Below are 19,910 nucleotides of genomic sequence, written 5' to 3'. Positions count from 1 at the left end.
CATCTGCATTTGTCACGCATTTGTGGCCAGAATCAGAAGGACTGAATTGTTTGCATATTCCAAACAAGCAGCACATAAATCAGGTTACCTGATTTTCCCACCTCATGCCCAACACATTTAATGGTCTCCCAACATTTACAGAGAATCGTCACTAATCCCACTACAGATTTCATGCCACGTTACACATTTTGTCATTTCACCTCTTCCAATTCATGCACACTAATATGATGCTGTCTAGAAAAAAGGCCGGGGAGTCAAGGTGTAGAGAGGGCTACGAAATACTTTTTCCACTACCTACATGTTGTCTTGTTGATTTTTAAATATCCGAAGCTGGATGGCCACAGAGAACAGAATACAATGGAATTACTTTAACTAAAAGATTCATGCCTGTTCTATGCTTTACAAGGGCTGTTGATTTGATGCCCCTGTTCAGTATCCACCTACAAAAACATAATCCTACTTTACCGGAAAGTCTCCTTTCTACACCACTATGATCCAGTCCTCTCACACTGGCACAAGCTCTGGGTTTAGTCTCACTGCAAACTGTCAGCAAGAACCACAACCAAACCATCAGCTGTTCAAATTCGTATGAACTTCTGGGAAACTAAAAAAAAAAACCAAAAACCCTTCTGATGCGAAGCACAGAAATGGTCTAACACTTCCCACTGCCAAGACAACCCGGGAAACTCCACGTTCCTCATCAGCATCTTTAGCTGGTTTGTTTATAGAGAAAACCAAGCAGGGAGGGAGTCGCGGCATCTGGAAGAGGCAAAACTCAAAGCAATTGCTTCCTTTCCCCTTTGGTACAGATCAGGTCCTGCCAGGCTACAAATGAACATTTTGTACTGGATTATCTATCTATCTGCACAGTGAAGACACACTTCTAAAAATTAACATTTTTCTATCCATTTCCCCCACACATTTGTCCTCTGTCTGTTGCTCAACTGAATTCTCCTTTCCTATTTTTTGTTAGGTTCAGTCTCATTCCCCAACACCACAGTATCTGTTCAAAGGCACAGACTTTAACTTATCCAACTAAGTGGAGATGAGACAAAAAGAAGAGTTTGCTTGTCACCAGTTGGGGAAAATACAGATACTGCTCTGAGTTTTGGTAATGCCCAAATACAACATTGTTTCTGAGTGAAAGTTCAGTCAATATAATAAAGCAGATTGCCTAATACATCTTCGAAGGACAGTGAGGCCATTAAAACCTAATGGGGACTGCGCATATAACTCCCATTTACATCTGAAAATTTTATCTTTAGTCACTACTGGAAGCATAATATCCAACTTCTGCTGAGAACTCATGCAACAAATTAAAAATTGCAGCCCAGCAGCAGGGAGCCTGAATATTGTCAGATAATGAAGGAAAATCAAATGGCCAAAAACGGCATCAAGTTTCAACTTTTTTGTGTGTCCATGGCTCCTGTCTTGCACGCCAACTTTCTCCCAGCAGGGACCTGAACCAGACACTGGGAGGGCAGGGGGGTGCACACGGTCCCAGAGAAGCCCAAACCTCCATCTGGATGCTGCTCCCGCTGCACATCCCTCCTGTGCTGGGAGAACAGCCCAACCCAACGCTCCCCATGGCTTCAGGTGAGTGATGCTGCAGTTTGGGGACATCTCTGCCACCAGCAGAACCTGCCCCATCCCGGGTACCAGGCATGGAGCACAAACACGCTGGTTCCGTGACCATCTCACCACGTAACGAAGATGTTTTAGAGCCATCTCCTCACTGACTTACAAACACACACTGGTTTCTGAGCAGACCACTGGCTACTCTTTTGGCAGGTAATTGTTTTCTGGCCCTTCAACTCAAAGGCGGGTTGGCACTCAAACTTCAAACTGTCCCCATGGCGGAAGGTGGAGCCTTCTCTCCTGCCGTAGGCCGGGATCCCGGGGTCGCCACAGCTCCCTTGGTCAATCTCTGAAAGAGAGAAAGAAAACAACAGTTGCGTGGGGAAGGCTGTGAGGATGAGCTGGTGCAACGCCCGTCGTAAATCTGCTGTTTGTCACCGCCCGGCGATGCCATCGCATCCCCAGGGAGCGCCGGTCCCCAGGGACGGGGTCAGCGGAACGCAGCCCAGGTCTCTGCCCTGACACACAAATGTCCCCACTGTCGCCAAAAGGCCCTCACAACCTCTTCTACCTGCCACCTCATCCTTAAATTAATCACAACTAAATGAAAAATACAGCGATACCCAAGGAGACCCTCATCTGCTGCAAGACCTTGGGCAAAGAGGACACGGTTGGGGTGTGTTTGATGATGGAATATCTGCCATCTCTCCCTCTCTTCCTACCACCGTCTCCATTCCTGCGTGCAGTCCCGGAGCCGACACCTCCTTGCACACAAACACACCGTTCATCTCCCGCTGCGTGTGTATTTTGACTTCAAGTCAATCACAGACACGATTTGCTGTTATCTTCTACTCTGTACAATTTCATTTCCAAAGGGCCCCCTGCTCCGTATCACTATTAGCTACAAAACTTCATTCCTTTACAGCCTCCTCAGCGCTCCCACATCATTCATCCGCTTCACATCCATCTCCTCTTCCACGTTCTCTAGTTTTTATCTCCATCATCTGTGATCAGTCTCGCTGTCTTTTCTCCCCGTTTCCAATTTCTTACACTAAATTGGAAACTTCTTTTATGACATTTTCTTTACGGAGGAAAATGGTGTAATCTGAGATTTGCATTATTCCACCTAATATTCCAATTTGGTTTGGGCAACAACAACACCTCATTATTATGCTGACTTCAGGCAACTCAGATACAGGTGTATTTTGAATAGAAGTCACAACAAGGCACTGAGCTTCTGCTACTGCTGCGTGCATCTTGAACTGAAAAGTCACTGCCAAATAATGAAACATCCCTAAAATAATTTAACATAAATTAATATGATGACTTCTTTTTCTGTCCTACTGCATGAACCCAGCTGGAGCATCTCTACAGACAGTGAAATCGCAGGCTTAAGAATGGGAGAGAACTGAGGAATTAGAGTTTGCATTTCCCACCGTGCACGTCATCTCCCTGTTAGCAATGGGCAAACAAAGCTGGCATGTTTTATTACATTCTGGAGGTCAAAAAAATGCAACTTCTGTCCTGAGAAAATCCCCTGGTTCCTACTTTTCTCTTCATGCATGGTAAAATTCATGAAATATTTAGCAGGGCAGAAATTCCAAAAATGAATGATTCAGAAATATCAAAACATGTTACTTCAATAAGATTGAAACATTTCTCCTGATGAATGTTTAAGTAAAATCACTTCCACATTAGAATAATAAAAGTCAAAACTAAACAAGAACATCTAAATCAAGTGTTTTGACACTATTTAAATGAAACAACCTGAAATGAATCTTTCAAAACTTCTCCGTCAAATACTATATAGCGCAGATAGGATTTCTGACAAAACGGCATTTTCTGAGTGAAAAATGTTTCAGTGGGAATGCTTCGGCAGCTGCTGGTGCTCTTTGTGGGTGGGAAACGGTCCCTTCGCTGGGGCTGGAGCTGCTTTGGGGAGCAAAACTCCAGTTTCTGGAAAAAACAGGCACAAAAAGTGGGATGTGGGAACACGTGGGGGCCGTACCTGAGGAAAGCAGGCAAAATGTAGCTCTAGTCAGAAAAGACCCTCAAGAACACACTTAACCTCACGCAGGCTATTTCACACATAAATTGATTTGCTTAAAGCAATGAAAGCCGATAGCATCAGTGTGTATCTGAAGGAACCAGGACCAGGGTGTATCTATTATCTAGTTCTTTTTGTCAATTCCAACCAGGAGAATAAAAAGGATCTAAAGATGGAACAAGCTGAGGAAGAGGGGATAAATTAAGAGGGAAAGCCGCTTCTTTCCACGTATCTTGGCCACATCCCTCCCATCTCAACCTCTGTTTCAGGACAAATGCAGAAACCAAACCCAGCGGGCTCATTAAGACCCTGCGGCATAACGGCAAATCACTCCTGCGAAGGCTGATACCAGACTTAACTCCCATAACATGACCCTGAGAGCAGCTCAGGTGAACACATCATAAGCTAAAAGCCTTCGTGTCTGTGGGTTCAGCAGGATTCCAGCACTAGAGTTTTATGATACCGGTCAATACATTTAATGGAAAAGCAGAGTAGGAAAGATAGAAACACCGAGTTTTCTGACAGACTTCCACCATCAACAGTATTGGGTGGTCAGGTAATATAGAACCTAAAAAAAATACATAAATAAAAATAAATACACACATTAATCAGTGCAAACTACCTGCACGTTGTCTGGGCTTGTCAGAGAAACCCGAGGGCGTTTCTCTGGATAAAACCCAAAGACAGAGCTGCAGGCCAGGAAGATGTGAAAACCAACCGAGCAACAGCAGCACCACAATTAGTTTCAGATACGTGTACTTTTTCCTTAAGTCTCCTAGGATCAGGCAACTTAAGACGTTGTTTGTTCCCAATTTGACATCTACACATGTGTACGGACACCTTTACACGCAGCTTGCATGCAGGAATCTATACAGAGAACCCTCTATTTACGTATCTATATAGAACCAGCTGTGGAAACCCAGCGAGCTCATCCAACCAAACACCCTGGGCAGCACTGATTCCATTAAAACCAAAAAGGTCAGTCGAGGAAAATCTTCAGGCTCCAGCTCTGCAGAGCTCCTAAGCCTCTTAGCACCATGGGGCTGAATCTCAGCTCTAACGCTAAGCTCTCCAGAGCCAAGCACTTAGTCAGCATTTCAACCACAATAAATATTGTTTAATCATCCCCTGCCTGCAGCGTGCCGGCAGTTCAGAACATAGACCTTAGTCAGCTCCACCCAAACTAACCCAATTCCAACAGAAACCCAAACTAAATTTGTATGTGGGGGTGTCTGTAAATCTAGTTTTAATTTTAAATTAGATTTATATATTTCTAATATAAAGTAATAAGGCTAAATTAAGATGTGGCTCTGTTCTATTCTTTCATGTTTTAATGTTTCTCTTACCACAGAATTCTATCCTACTTTTATACTATCGCTTGTAATAAGCTCAGGCTCATCAGGAACATGTTTTTCCCCACATCTCACCTGTGAGGACGACCAAGAACCTTCAGTCTGACGAGGAACAAAACTGCGGAAGGATTGCGGATGAGGTTATGGGAGTCTGAATCTCCTTCAACGAACTCTAAATTTCTCAAGAACTTTTGAAAATCTTACCTAAAGGAATAACTTATTCCCAACTGTTACAAGGGATTGACCTGGGAGCTTTCAAAAAAACCCATTTTGATGGCTGTGGAAGGAATCGGCTCCAAGGGGAAGGTATCTCAAAGTCATCTGAGATTAAAGGAGAGGAGGGAGCGGATCAGGCCCAGGAGCCAGGAGGCTGTAACCCTCTCACAAGTCAAGCACTAAATTGCAAGATCAATCAGCTCGCTAGAGTCCTGAGAAAGAAAAGACTTTGCCAGCAAAGTGGAGCTTAATAGAAATTTCTTCTGACAAGCACTGGAAGTCCAAAAACATTGTTCACTATTATGAGAGAATGTCTGTTTAAAAGGATAAAAGTGGCTGCAGCTGAGACATCGGAGATTTAGAAGGAATCTTCATGAACATTAATGAGCCAGATCCTCAGCTGGTAAAGACTGACACAGCTAAATTGAAAATCAATGCTGTCACACTGATTTACACCCGCTGAGCATTTGTTCCAAATGCATCCAATGGTGCAGTATAGACCTGGAAAAACCCGGATCCGGACACTTTGTGTTGTGTACACTCCTCCTGGTGTAAACAAGCTCCCTCTGTATCATGAGCAAAGCAAAAGGACGTGGCTGGCTCCCGCTCCTCAGGAACCCCACATTAACATTTTGATGGGATATTGCCTTTGCACGCTCCTTCCAACAGATCCTTGAATCTGTGCGTCGATAAATCTCTTACGCAGTACTGTTTCAGCACTAGCAACAGGCTTTATGATTGCATTACACTTAAAATGTACACTAAAACTCACGCGCTTTAGGATAGATGGCTGTTTAAACATACTCTGCCCTTCTATTAGGCAGATTTTTGGTCTTGACTTTATATAGCTCCATTAGCTGTAATTGTCCTCTCACGACCGGGAAAAAGCGTGGCCATAAAACTGACACTGAAACTCGTTAGGAAGTTGCATATAATTTCATAAAGTATTTCGCAAGTGCTAATTGCCTCTTACTTAAATGTGTCTTGCTTTTTAACTCAAAGTATTTGCAAAAATGAAAAGAATTTTAAGGACCTGGCTGAACTGGAGGTTAGCTTAACCTCAGGACAGAGCCAGCACAGACCTCAGGCACAGGGTGTATTTCTTTGTTCATGCACAAATTCCTTTTCCAAGGTCATGAAGCTGCTGTACAAAAACTGCAAGGATGCCTAGAAAAATATGATTCGAACGACTGGCAGAGAGTAGCCTCTACTTTTTAACACATGCAAAGAACAGACACTGCCCAGGGAAGGGTCTCTCCTTTAAGGCTCATCAGGGGACAGCAGAGGCAGAACATTCCATTTTTTTCTTTTCTAGGAGATTAGACATAGAAGAGCAGAGCAAAACAGGCAGCAGCTGTGCTGAAGAGCAGGGGAAGGAGAAGCACATTTGACATTGGAAGGTCCATACAACAGGACTCCAAAGCGTGAATGATAACGGTGATTCCCCAAACCGACTGGCGAGGTCACGGGGAGCGAGAGCAGCTCAGCCCTGCTATAGATCACGTAGTAACATCGAAGAAGTCAGAGGAGCAAAAAGTCGAGCTCCTTATAGAGCCAGAGTTCACAGAAGATGAACAACAGTGCAAGGAAGTCCCTATATCACACGCTTTGCAACTTCATGTGCTACGCTATAGGGTATACATCAGATTTATGAAGAGATTGAAAAGAACACGTCCACAGTGACCTTTGGCTGAGCTGGACAAAGCAGAGGGGATGTGCGAGCAGAGCCGGGAAGCGCTCAGTCCATCGCAGCTGGCGGGGACGGAGCAGCACCAGCTCTGCCCAACAAGGATCCGTCACAGCCAGCGAGACTGAAACAGCACCAAGATGCTCCCTGGACAATCAGCCTGGTTCTGCCTTTTCCTTCTTTCGGTTCCATTATCTCTTACCTACACGTCTCTGTGATTTTTCTGCTGACCTGGTCCTGCAATCCTGTAAATACTCCATCATCACGACCCAGTCCCCTCCTCAAGGCCCTGTTCAGCCTGCCTGGACGTGCTGGCATTTAGTCCGGCTCAGTTTGCTGGTAGGTCAGGTCCCTTCGGGCTCCAAACTGTTACTTCAGCATCAATCGGCAGCACAACTTTGGGCAGGTCCCAGCCTGAACACAACATGACACTTCCCAGAAACACGGTAAGTCCCAAGGAAATACTTTTAAAAATGAATGAACGCTAATGGGCATTTAGGGCCCTTGAAAGAAACAGATTTAAATGTTCCTGCTGATGTCAGTGGAAGCTGCCGCTGCTCAGGGGTTTCAGGAGCAGCCCCCACATCTAGATGAAGATTTCTGCACCTACTTTTAAGCACCGGACCCAAAACCGGTATGGCATTCCTGGTACCAGCAGGTCATAGAGAAAACCAAAAGGCATTCACGTGCGTTGAAAGGAGATTCAAGATGACAAGAAGGCCAAAAAGCAGCTGACATCTAATTGGAAGCGTTCCTGTGTGTGTGCACCGCGGAAACAAGGTCCCCTCGCAGACACTGGCTGTGGACGGGCAGAGAGCACGTTCTGCAGAGCAAGGGGAGGGCCCTGGCTGCTCACACACAACGGGGAGATTTCTGGAAAAATCTAAAACCAACTCAAACTGGGAATCTAAGAAAATCTCCAGCCAGACTCACCAGTCACTGACATGAGTTAGAAGTGATACTTTGCCAACACACTTTCTCTAAGTTTTGCAAATACCTATGACAACAGTAAACACAGAAGCTTATGACAGAGTTCAGCATCCACATCCTAAGGCATTTAACTAGTTTCTTTTGAAAAATTGCAGCATTAACTTTTATTTCACTTGTAATACTCCAGATCAGTCAAAGTTTAAAGTAGTCGATGCCACTAATCTACTGAAACCATGGATTAGTTGATCTCATTTTCTCCCACAGACACAGTCTGTTGCCATCAGCTGAAATGCACCAACTCTTTTCCAACAAAGCAGATGACCTGGCAATGAAGCATCACCCAGCCAGGCTGCTTTCATGGAAAAGAACCCGGGAAAGCTGTTCTTACTGGAGCAAAGCTTCAGTTTTAAGAAAAAAAAAAATCTGCAGAACTTCAGTATATTTAAAGAAGCTTCCTTCTCCCTTTCCTCCCAAACGACTAGACCCATCTCATCCCTGAACTTTTAAAACAGATAGATTTTGAGAAAGATGCTTGGATTACCTTCATACGTTGCTTTGAATCCCAGCAAGTTGCTGACACTGTCTGTCTGGAAGAGGAGCCACATCTGGTGGTGTGTGCTAACGATGAGGTCGGGGACTGTGGTGCCTGTCAAGCTGTAAAAATAAATAACAACGAGTAAATAGCCTGTATGTCTCCCCAAACTTATTTTCCCACCAAAATAAAGGCCACATATACCTCTGCAGCAGCAGAAAATAACAAGAGCAATGCCAACAGCATTAAGGAAACTCCCCAAACAGAACACTGTCCAAGAACCTGACAGATTTTCAAGACTGACGCGCCTCTCAGCGTGTTTCTGCACACCACCTAAACAGGAGCCTTTGTCTTTTACTGTAGCTGAGGGCCTGCAAGTTATTATTATCACCACCATAATAATTACAATCTAGTACCATTATTACAATATATTATTCAGCATCAATAGTAATAATTTCCCTTCTCACTGAAGCAAAACATACGCAAACAGAATTCCCAGAAGCCGTACCGGTGCCTGAATCCTCTCAACTGCCTTTACAGGTATTTTCTAGCATTACAAAAATTTACTTTCAACACATTCTCTGCTACATTTCTATCCTGACAGAGATGCTTCTCAAAAAAAACCCCTGGAAGACAAGGCACAAGCCTCAAATCTGCTCAACGTCCTGCGAGCCCTTGGCAAGTGCCACTAATCCAGCAGTACAGGCAATGGGGACATCGCCTGCCCTGCGAGGATCCTCGGAGAGCAGAGAGATGGAGAAAAATGTCACCCATCTATCCATATCAATGAGGTGTGCGCGGCCCATTCAGCCTGCGGGATTAATCACCTCGTTGCGGTTCAGCACAGCTTTAGGGTTTCATCTCCCGCATGCAACCCCAGCACTGAGCCAACGGGGGAGCGCGGCGTGGGGAGCATCGTTCCTACGGGAGGACGCGCGTTATGTTGCCTTGGTGGCAGTGTTTAACTTTGTCATTATACTATTCCTGCTAAGGTATCATCTGTGATAAATTTATAAGCTACCTTAAGTGCAACTGCCACAAGTGGATAGTTGGTTGGCTTCTTTTTTTTTCTTTTTTCCCCTCTAATATTTGCTTAAATCTAAACACATATGCATAGATACAGCTTCTGCCTGGCGTCATTCTCAACTACAACAGCAGCACCTGAACGACTTCTTGATAAAACTGATCCCCAATCTCTCAAGGCAGAATCGCCGCAAACCAACCCTGCCCAGGAACGAACGTGGCCACAGGTCCTGCGAATAACTAACCTGCAACCCCCGGGCGGAACTGCTGCAATTCCCAGTTAGTGGGAAGTCGGAGACAGTCGGGGCTGAGCTGCCGGGCGCTGTTTGTGTCGAGTGGAGCCAAACGGCTGCTCGCAGGGTCGTGCTGCTTGTTCTGCTTGCTCCACGTTCTCAACACCGGCACCTGCCGAGTGTCAGCGTCTTTCTGAGAACCCCACACGTATCTAACGGCAATGGGACCAACCCTGCGATACACACAACTCTCCTCCCCATCCCAGAGACCTTCCCCAGTTATACTTGCACCAGGGACCAGTAAAACCACTATAACCACTATAACCCCTGACGCCAGCCAGCGCTCGAGCTTTGGCCGTGGCATCTGGAGCGTGTTTTTCCCTGAAATCACGTTTGTGTCTCCCAAGCCCATCAAAGCTCTTCCAGTTCTGCCCCCGCCTTCGCTCTGTTATTGCTTTGACCTGCATCAGAAATTTTTATCGATCCCCGGGTGCTGGTAAATTAAGAAGTAATCTCGTTTTAATGACTGTTTTGCATCCAGACAGTTGGATGGGGAGCGCAGAAGAAGTGCTATTGTTGATTCTTCTGAAGTTATTTAAGCAGTAGACAGGCAGGAATGAGGAACATACCGAGAGAAAAATCTTCAGAAAAAGGCGCTTCAAAGCTTTTTGCATGCTTTCCCATTCCACTTTAACAAGCTGCACGATTGATTTGGGTGCTTGTTACTTTAGGGAATAAAACCCTCTCTGCAAGTCAGAAAGCTCAGTCTAACAATCTGTTATGTTCTCCAAGATGCATTTTGCAGGGATGAGAGTGAAACTGGAAACAAATGGTCCCTCATACCTCAGTCTGGGAGAACGTCTGCTGCTCTCAAAGTTGATTCGAATGTGTTTCTTGATTTGAAAGGCTGTAGGATCGAGTTCCTCTTGAACAGCCGAGAATAAATGAAGAATAGTAAGAAAATTGGAAGTTGTATCTTTGACAGCGTTAAGTTTCCGCGTGTTGATTCCTCCAAAAAAACCTACAGTTCGTATCCAAGGGATATACCTGATACGTGAGTTCAGCTGACAGCAGGTACAAGGGCTGAGAAAAGTTGTCCGTGAGCTTTCAGCCACACTCATTACGAATGGAATATTTCTGTGGTCCTCACACCTCCTTCATATTCCATTCGTTTTCAATTCCCAGATTTAAAATAAAAATCAAAACGAATTCCCTGTTAGGATCAGCATCAGCAATTTCTCCTGCACTGGGAGAAGATCCCAGACGCTGCCCCTCGTGCAGACAACCTCAGATATTCCAAATGTGCAGCGGCAAGGTGTTGAGTAGCTAATACAGAGTGAGAAGACGTGGAATGATTAAAATCAAACCTAGGAAAATCTTCACGGGCTTTAGGCAAACGAAAAGGGACGGAAGGAGAAATCATTTCAGCAGGTTATTACAAACTACTCCCCTGGTAGTAATTTGCACGTTTTGAACGATCAGCAGGGAAATGTTCTGTGACACTGTAGTCACAAACGCTTGTGCAATAATCACACTTTACATTTCTATACATTGCAGGTTAGAGTTCCTGACCTAAGTACCACCCGTGTTCATGTTCTGAAATGAGATGTATAGCAAAACAAACCTCTGAGAAACAGATTTCAGAAAGACAAGCAAACATTAAGTGAAAATGGAGTGGGAGGCTGATTCATGTGGAAAAACAAGTGAAGAGGAGGAATTAAAAATCACAATATGAAATACTCTCTACCAGTTGGAAGGAGTACAACAGCTTTGCTAGAGGAGTGTCTGGAGAGTTGGTTGTTCTTCTACATTTTTGATTAGATAGAAAAAAACAAAGTCTTCCAAGTGAGGGCACCGATGGTGGGTGCTGATGGTCCTGGTTCCAACACCCCGTGCATCACTTCAAATATTCTTTCTGAAAGTCACAGTGACTTTTCCCTGCTCCAGCACCCTGAGGTCTCCAAGAGTTTAGATCTTGGATTTCCATAAAGCTACACGGTATTTTACTTTAATAATTCAGAAAAGCTATAGCCGAATCACTGCTTCTTCAGTAAAGTGGATTCGAATGATACACAATTATCACAATTACATCTGAAGGGTACAGAAATTGATTTCTCACTGCCCCTTCAGCAAAGGAACAGAGACTTTACTGGAGGAAGGGCAAAAATGAACCATCGACATCACCAGGTTAATGAGAATAAACAGCTTTCTGAAAGCTGATCAAGGCTCACTCTTTTTCAGCCGTGGCACTTTCCAGAGGCTGTTGTGAAAGATCCAGAGTTATCCCCACGCTGCACAGGGACCCGCCTCCACCTGAACCCCTTCCCTTGCACGGTGCACGTTCAGAGTTGAGCACATTGTGTATGTAAAACTAAAATTCGGAGAGAGATGAAAGTTTAAAGGGGGAAAAACCTGTGGTGTGCACATACTCAGAGCAGCCAAGATCTCTCGCCAACCTCAAAACTGCCTAAAACAATAGCAGATGCTCAGGCTCCCTCCAAGGGACAAAGGCGGCTCAAGAGAAGTGAAGCGAAGAGGTAAGAGCCTGTCAGCTGGAGCCTAAGAAAATGCGATGAGAGAACACCCAGAATAGTCAGATCCACCGAAAATAACAGCCCAGAAACCCGCCAGCAAGGTCCAGCAAGCACTGGGGGCTCCTCCGGCCCAACACAGCAGCTACACCTTGCGAGGCAAAACTTAGGTCTGGATTTCTGACAAAGGACATGCTACTTACACGTAAAGGACAGTTTTCTGGTCCCCGACTTGTCCTCCATCACCCACTGTCAGAGTGTCATATCCTCTTTCTAGTTCAAATTCTTCAAAGGTGAGTTTGATAACCTGGCAAAGATGCAGCATGTTAATATGAATCAACTGCCAAGGCAGCCAGCAGATCCTCTTGTCTTGTTTATTTATCAGTTTGTCTATCGAGGAGCAATTTATAAGAGCATTAATATCTTCAGGACATCACCAAAGGTGACCGTCCTCGCTTTTTATAGCACTGTAGCAATTATTTCCAGACACATTGAGCTCTTACTGAAATTACCTCTCAGATTTTTCTGCTTTATCTATCGATTTTCTAGATGACTTTATTGATAAAGATATGTGTGCTGGGATTTCAGGACACTTTATTTTCACTGGGTACTGTTACTATTTATTTCATAAACCCGAGATTATGGTGATGGATTTGAATGTGCATACAGGCAGCGTGTTTGTTACCCACAGAGCAAGCGGAGAGTCTTCCTTTGGCTCTGCGTTGCTCAAAGTTCCCCTGGTTTTCAGCAGCTTCCGTCAGAACCAGAACGACTTTCCGTGAGTTACCACTGGGGTAGCTCGAGGAAATTGCCTCAAGCTGTGTACAAACACAAGCACCACAGCATCTGTGCACAGCTGTTTGCTGCCCGCGCCTTCTGTCCTGCTCCATCCCAACCTTCCACCCCCGCGGATCCTGCAGCCTCTTCCCATCGCCGAGGAGCAGAGAGGTTTGTGTTCCAAGCCTCTTGGCTGCTTCTGAACTCTCTTATTCCCAAATAACTGAAAATTACAATGTGATTTGGGGGACAAAGGTCTCGATCCAGCCTCAGACAGCGCAAACAAACAGAAAAGGAAGAGAGTTTCATTTACAGAAGTGCTTTGCATCCACAACACCTGAAGAAATCAACAGGAACTTTGTTTCTTACAGTTTTTAACAGACTAGATCCAGAAAAGCACATAAACATCTGAATGCATTCAGACCTTTGTACATGTGCCTGCAAATATATTACATTTCCTAACTTTTAACAGACTAAATTACGAAATTAACTTTCACACTGCTTTTTGCTGTTTCCCACAACATAGAAGCGATCAAAATGAGATGGAGCGACGTGCTTGCCCAGGACCACGGACACGATGCCACCTACACCTCTCGAGGCACAGGAAAACTAAAACCTTTCTCTTGTCATTGCTTGTTTATTATAAAAGCAGCATCTCCTGCAAACACCAGAGTGTGTGTGACCAGAGAGGTAAGGGAACATTGGTCAGTCAGACGTCGGAGGGCTTGAGCACTCTTTAAAAAATAATGGGCGCGTATATAGCTCAGTCTGAACTGTCACGTGCTACCATCTTCTAATGTATAAATGCAATTAATACTTTTCAAATGCACAGAAAAGCACATCAGGTATTTTAGCTATGACATTCTGAAAATAGGGTGTTACCCAGAAGCCCCAGAATCATGAAACAGGAGCCTCTGTGATACTTCATAGAAGTTTGGAACCATTAATTTTAGTAGTAGTATCAAAATATTAACCTGTGCAGACTATTATTAAGCCATGTAATGATGGAATAATGTAATTAATACAAAGAACACATTGCTGCAAAATGGCACACATCATTAGTTAAGTCAGTCATTCAAGTAAACCACATCCTAGGAACTCTGACCCTAATTAAATAACTAATTACATTCTAGTGTACTGAAGACTGTAACCTTGTGGCACAGGAACAGGATGCTGAATACAATATTTATTTATCCACTTTCCTATTGCCGTTTTGGTCTGAAAGCTGAAAATTATTTAACGATTCATTAAACAAGAAGTTACCTAGATTCATTAAATAACAAGAGACCTATCAGCACACACAAATACACGGATGACACAAAACCTCTATTTTAAGCTACCGAGGTGACAGGAAGCAATTAGCAAAGGCAAGAAAATAGGTTGGAATATGACACCTGATTCTGAGGCTTTGCACCAAAAAGCGATTTGAAGTGCAGTCGCATTCACAGGAACAAAACAGAATAATTCTCCCCGTGGAGAACGGCACCTCTCGCCGTTCCGTTCAAAGGCTTTACAAGCACACATGACTCATTCCCCCCTGCCCAAACATCTCCAATTTGGGATGAATCATCCCCAAAGGGGCCCAGCTCTCGCCACCGATGACACGGAACGCTTGGACGGAGCTTTATTTGGCCAGCCGGTCTCCAGGTGAGAATAACCCCTGGAGAAATATCAACCAGCAACATCCATTATGTCAAGAAGGTTCAGAAATAGTTCCGATGCAAATTCACCAATTATCAGGCACATTTTTCAGTTCCCAAGTGATTTGTTTTTCCACCGTGGTTGAAATTAATTCCCAGGGAACTGAGGACCAGCAAGACACCTATATACCCTGAATATCCCCCCGATAGGTTTGATAGCACCCTCTGTACAGGAAATAAATCCAAGCTGTCAACTGCAGCCCTTAATACTGTTTATGTAGGTTTCTGAGCAAACTTCGAGGGGATTATGTAGCTCAGTGAATCTGGCTCACAGTTCTTTTCCAAATATAGAACACATGACTTGCAAATGAGTTCTAAATTCAGCTCAGCGGTTTTCCCATCGCTCATATTAAAAGCTTCATATAAAAAGACCTGTTCCAAAGACCACTTGAGTCAATGAAAAGATTACCACTGACTTCGGCAGGCTTCGGCTCAGGCCCTTAATGCTTTTCATCTTCCAAGTATTTTACAGGTATTTTAATTAATTCACCTTCAATCCCTCCCTGGCCCAAGCTGGGGAACGGGCAGCGATGAGATCGGCCCCTTCGCACACAAAGCGACTGGAGTCAGGGCTGTGAATTCTGCAATTTAGCAACGTTTCTAACATGGGCTGTACTTTAAGTAAGCGAGAGCTTTATAGGTGCGACTTCTCAGAGGCAGCTCTATATGACTTGTTAGGTAGGAATACCAGTGACCCAGCTGGCATTAAAACTCGCACACCAGTAGCTCCCAGTACCATACTGGGGATGCACATGTGAGCAGCTGCACCAGCCTATGCAGCCAGCACACGATGTCGCAGCCCACGGAGCATGAACTGCGGTTTCTTGTGCTACTGACTCTCTGCTCCGAGGTGCTAAGTATTGAAATGAATGGCTTTTACCAATTTCCATTCCCTTTTATGATTTATGAAAGCTGAGGATCAGGACTAGCAGATTCTGTTTTCTAATCAACAGTTTATTATTACATGGGTTTAAAAGCTGAGGAGGAAACTAATCAGGGGAAGAGGAGAAAAGCAGAAGATAAGTAGAAATTCAAAGACAGCAAATTTTTGAAAAACGAGACATTCTGCTCAGGAAGGTCACGAAAAGGAGCAGCTTGTCCTGCCACACTGCTGAAGGAGAAGCAGAAAAAGGTTGTGCATAAGGCTGGCAGAAAAGCAAAGGAACAGAGCTGGAGATGAGACTGTGAACATTCAACACAGGAGCGACGTGACAAAGGGTCAGTAAACAGTGGACATTGCCCACAAGCATCTCTTGACAACTGACTGCCGTCTCCTCCTTCATAACTTGCACCGGAAAACCCAAATGGAAGCGCTAACCTGCAGAACGCCCAGAGCACGTCTGCATCTAGCTCCCTACAACTGCTTTCCAAACAGAGAGGACTATTTTATACACACGAAAACTGGATTTTGACGGTATTTGAAAACAAAGATGCACGAAAAATGAAGACATGTCTGATATACATCCCGCAGCCCAAGATGCTGCTGTGCTCAGCAGCTGTCCGTGCACCCAGGGCTCTGCCGGCCCCGGGCTGAAAACACAGCTGACACCTGAGCAGCAAGAGCTGCTCCGACGTGTGCTCTGTTCTCCACTCGCACATTACCCTGATGAAGGAGAACCTCCTGGGTCTGATTAACCAGTAAATCACTCCTAATAAATCAGCACTGGAAAAATCTCCTGATTCCACACTCCAGTTTCCCAGATTTTGGGTCAGTACTACACTCCTCCGACACCCGCTGGATGGAATGACCAGCTAACGGCAGCCCTTTGCATACAAACTCGTTCTGGAACTGGAACACAGGAATACTCATTAAAATCATAATCCACCAGCGATCTGCACTTATTAAAGGCTTGAACTGAGGTCAATGGAGAGAGAGAAGCAGAACTCGACAGCCCAGCGCTGGGCACGGCTGCGGATGGTGGGCAGCATCTCCAGAGACAGGAACCATTTCTAGCAAAAGATGAGATCCTGGGACACGAACACGTTTGTGAAATGCCTTCCTCAGATCGAGGGCAGAACGCGGAGTGCCAGAACGCAGAGGCAAGGACCAAGGCATAAGTGACAGAATAAGCAGATGAGCTCAGTGCCTTGGCACGCAAGATTTGCTCAGGAGCTCATGGAGATGATGTTAGTAGGAGCTGAGATACTAAAAAGAATGAAACTTGTCATCTTCTGAGAGCAGAAGATGGTGAATGACATCTCAGGAAGTGTATTTTGAGCTACACAGCAGTTTTTGTTCCTATGTTCCTGTACAGATCTGGAGCAGAGGAACCGGCTGAGCTTGCAGGGCTAGAAAAAGCTGCGAGGCACCGGATGTCGCCCTCCCCGAGCCAGTGGAAAGGGGAAAGGACTTGATCTGACAAAGGCCAAAGCACTCAAGCCTTGCTCTCTACATGATCAGCAACAACTCGAATCACACGTGCAGAGCAGTGGGGACAAAAACCCCACCGACCGCCCCTCTTCCAGCCCTCAGTGAACACAAAAAGGACTTGTTCACAAATTTACAGTACTGCATAAATAGCAGTGGAGAGAACCCCCCCTCCCTCCTGGCTTGCCCTGCGCCCTTTCGGGGCTGAATTCCCCTCTGGGTAGGGGGAAAAGGACGTGAAAAATCAGCATTCCCGGCACAGCCTCCTGCCCCAACCCAGAGCTGCATGATGAGATGCTTTGCTAAACCACCTGGCACTTCACCACCATTCACGCCAAGATATCAAAGCGGGCTACGATTAAAAATAAATTACATTCACTTTTAACTACATCCTTTAACAAAATGAATCTTCAGCAGAGAGAGGGAATGTGACGTGTCGCGGTCTTTAAAGGCGGTTGAGAAACACGTGGAAGGGGAGCAAAACGTCAGAAACAGAAACCTGAATATCTAAGTTTCAGAGCACAGCTGTACAAGATCTCAACTAAGGGACGGTGTCCGGGACCCACCTTGGCCGGGTTGAGCGCGGTGATGACCCACATGCAGTAGGCGTTGTTGTCGTACTGGACCGGGTAGTTGGGGGACGTTATGACGCCGCTGGGCCCGCGCAGGTACATGTCACACATCCTGGCTGCGGAGAGGAAAAAGACGGGCGAGTGAGGTCTCCTAGCGCTGGGATGTGTATTGTGCTCTTTGAGGAGGAGAGAGAAATAGGGATGTGTACAGTATGGAGGTGTGGGAAAATTCAATATTGCTGCTCTGTGTTGTTTTCACAAGCTAAAAGATTCCTTTTTTGCCACGCAACAGAGGTGAAGGATTTATCTGTGATGAATAGGTGAGCGGGGTGTTTGCAGGGGTTATCAAACAGATGGACCACCAGACCTTGCAGCAGCAACTCATTCTCTAGTGCTCGGACTGCTTTTTGTTTATTAACTACATTAAAGTCCTCAGAGAAATAATTTGATGTCCAGGACTGTGAAAACCACTACATGGAAGATGTCAGGTAAGACACAGCTCCTTTTTCACTTCTCCAGAAAGCCAAATGTCCCTTTCTCCGTCGCAGGCCATAAGAAATACTGCACAGCAAGTCTTTCCTAGGAGAGGGCTGACTTCGTTTTGATACGGCTGTGGACTCGGAACCACAATGGGAGCTCAGCTTCGTATCTTAAAAACATCTGAGGTAAAGCAGAAGCTGAAAAGTGCTGAAGCAGGTAAATTTTTGCCTGTGCTATTCCTTTGATGTGATATTTAACCAGAAAATAAGAAGAGCGGCGTCCTGGTTTTGTAACCGCCTCCGCTGTTGCGATGGAGCCTCAAAATTAATTTATCTCAGATCTCAAAGGAGCCGTATTTGCACATGTGGCATCCGCGAGGCTTTTTTCCGCCCCCCTCTCAACAGCACTAAAGCGCCGAAAATGATCTGGCCAAACGGTTTGACCGCACGGGTGGGCACATGGAACACGAGCAGCACTGAAAAGCGGCTCGGGAGGGAGCGGAGGGCACCGGTGGGCACCGGTCCACGATGCTCAGACCACGTTCCTCCTGCCCCCTCCTCCGGGAGCCCATCCTGGACCTGTTACCCTCCCACCTCACGGGAAAAAAAAAGGTAAATCTCACCATTCCCATTAAAAAGTGGGCAACAGAAATATACAGGGGTTAAGTGAGCCTGCCCAGGACCCAGAGGGAACCTGCAAATGGGGAAGCTGAAAAACAGTCTCCCAACAGTGGGAAGAGGTTTGATCGCTGGGCGTCGGAAACCGGTTCAGTCCAGGGGGTTAAAACTGGCTCATCGGACACCCCGATGGCTGCAATTTGGGAGAAACTCAGCACCCAGTAGCAAAGTGGAACAGACAGCAAAAAGTGGTATAAAATTGAAATGAAAGAGCAAACGGAAAACTTTTTAAAAGAAAAAAAACCAAAGTTAACTGTTAAAAAAATTGATTCATGGAATCATAAGAATGCAGGCAAATCCTTTCTTATCTCTCGCAAGAGAACACCATAAATTTCCTTTATAGTGTCACATATTTATGCCAAATATCCTCTTACACTGATTTAATTTATTCTAGGCTTGTTTCAAGAATTAGATGGGATTCCAAAGTCTTGAAAAAATCTGCAGATGAAATTAAAGAAAAAAGAACTGAAAATGTACCAATTTATGACTTTAAGAGCTTTAGAGGGATTTAATTTAAAATATTACAAGTTGCTCATTATTAGCATTAGAAATATCACAATTATGCATGCCACTTTTGAGAGACAGAAAGGCAATGACAACAAAATGGCCAAGGGCAAGGTGGGCAGGAGGGATCTTTCCTGCTGAAAGAAAACTCCGTTCATGGGTGGTTCATGGCTGGGCCACAGGATAATCAGGATGGTGCTCGTTAGGAACCACAGCCTCAGTAACCCAGCAAGTTCCATTTAATGGAATCTCTCTCCAGCTTAGCTTTTCCAGATTTTGTTCCAGGTTTTCATTTTTTCTCCCCACTCCTCTTTATCCTATAAAAAGAAATACCTGGAATAGAGAGAACAGAAGCGGGCAGAAAGCGTTGCGAAGAGGTGAGGACGTAATAAATGGGTATGAAGGACACAAACACAATCCATATGGTGCAGAGCTAATAGCTTATGAAGCTCCACAGCCAATGGAAATAGCTTTATTAGTTCCATTATGCGCAGGAACAGGTGTTTTCCTTAAAACCTCAATTTCTGGAATTAAAAAATTGCACGGGAACCAGGTAAAGGTTTCTTTCTCAGGCTCGTGCTGAAAAGACTGAAGATTTGAACCCACGTTGCACTCTCTCGCCATTAGAAAATAATAAAGATCCTTCTGACCATGAAGCTGGCAAGACCAAAGCCCATCTTCCAAAAGTACAAGTGCACTCAGG

At 45.0% G+C, this 19,910-nt stretch overlaps 1 protein-coding gene across 1 annotated transcript in view; it reads right to left on the bottom strand.

Annotated features, from left to right (window-relative positions):
- The window catches only part of CSMD2 (CUB and Sushi multiple domains 2), a 225,893-nt gene that overhangs the window by 104,655 nt on the left and 101,328 nt on the right, over positions 1-19,910 (bottom strand). The window contains 4 exon segments of the mRNA XM_065650363.1: positions 1,745-1,927; positions 8,352-8,464; positions 12,333-12,436; positions 17,541-17,662. Coding sequence (XP_065506435.1) covers positions 1,745-1,927; positions 8,352-8,464; positions 12,333-12,436; positions 17,541-17,662 — 522 coding nt within the window.

Source organism: Caloenas nicobarica, chromosome 23, assembly GCF_036013445.1.
Source record: "Caloenas nicobarica isolate bCalNic1 chromosome 23, bCalNic1.hap1, whole genome shotgun sequence".
Taxonomy (NCBI): domain Eukaryota; kingdom Metazoa; phylum Chordata; class Aves; order Columbiformes; family Columbidae; genus Caloenas; species Caloenas nicobarica.
This window is presented reverse-complemented; position numbering and strand designations above follow the sequence as displayed.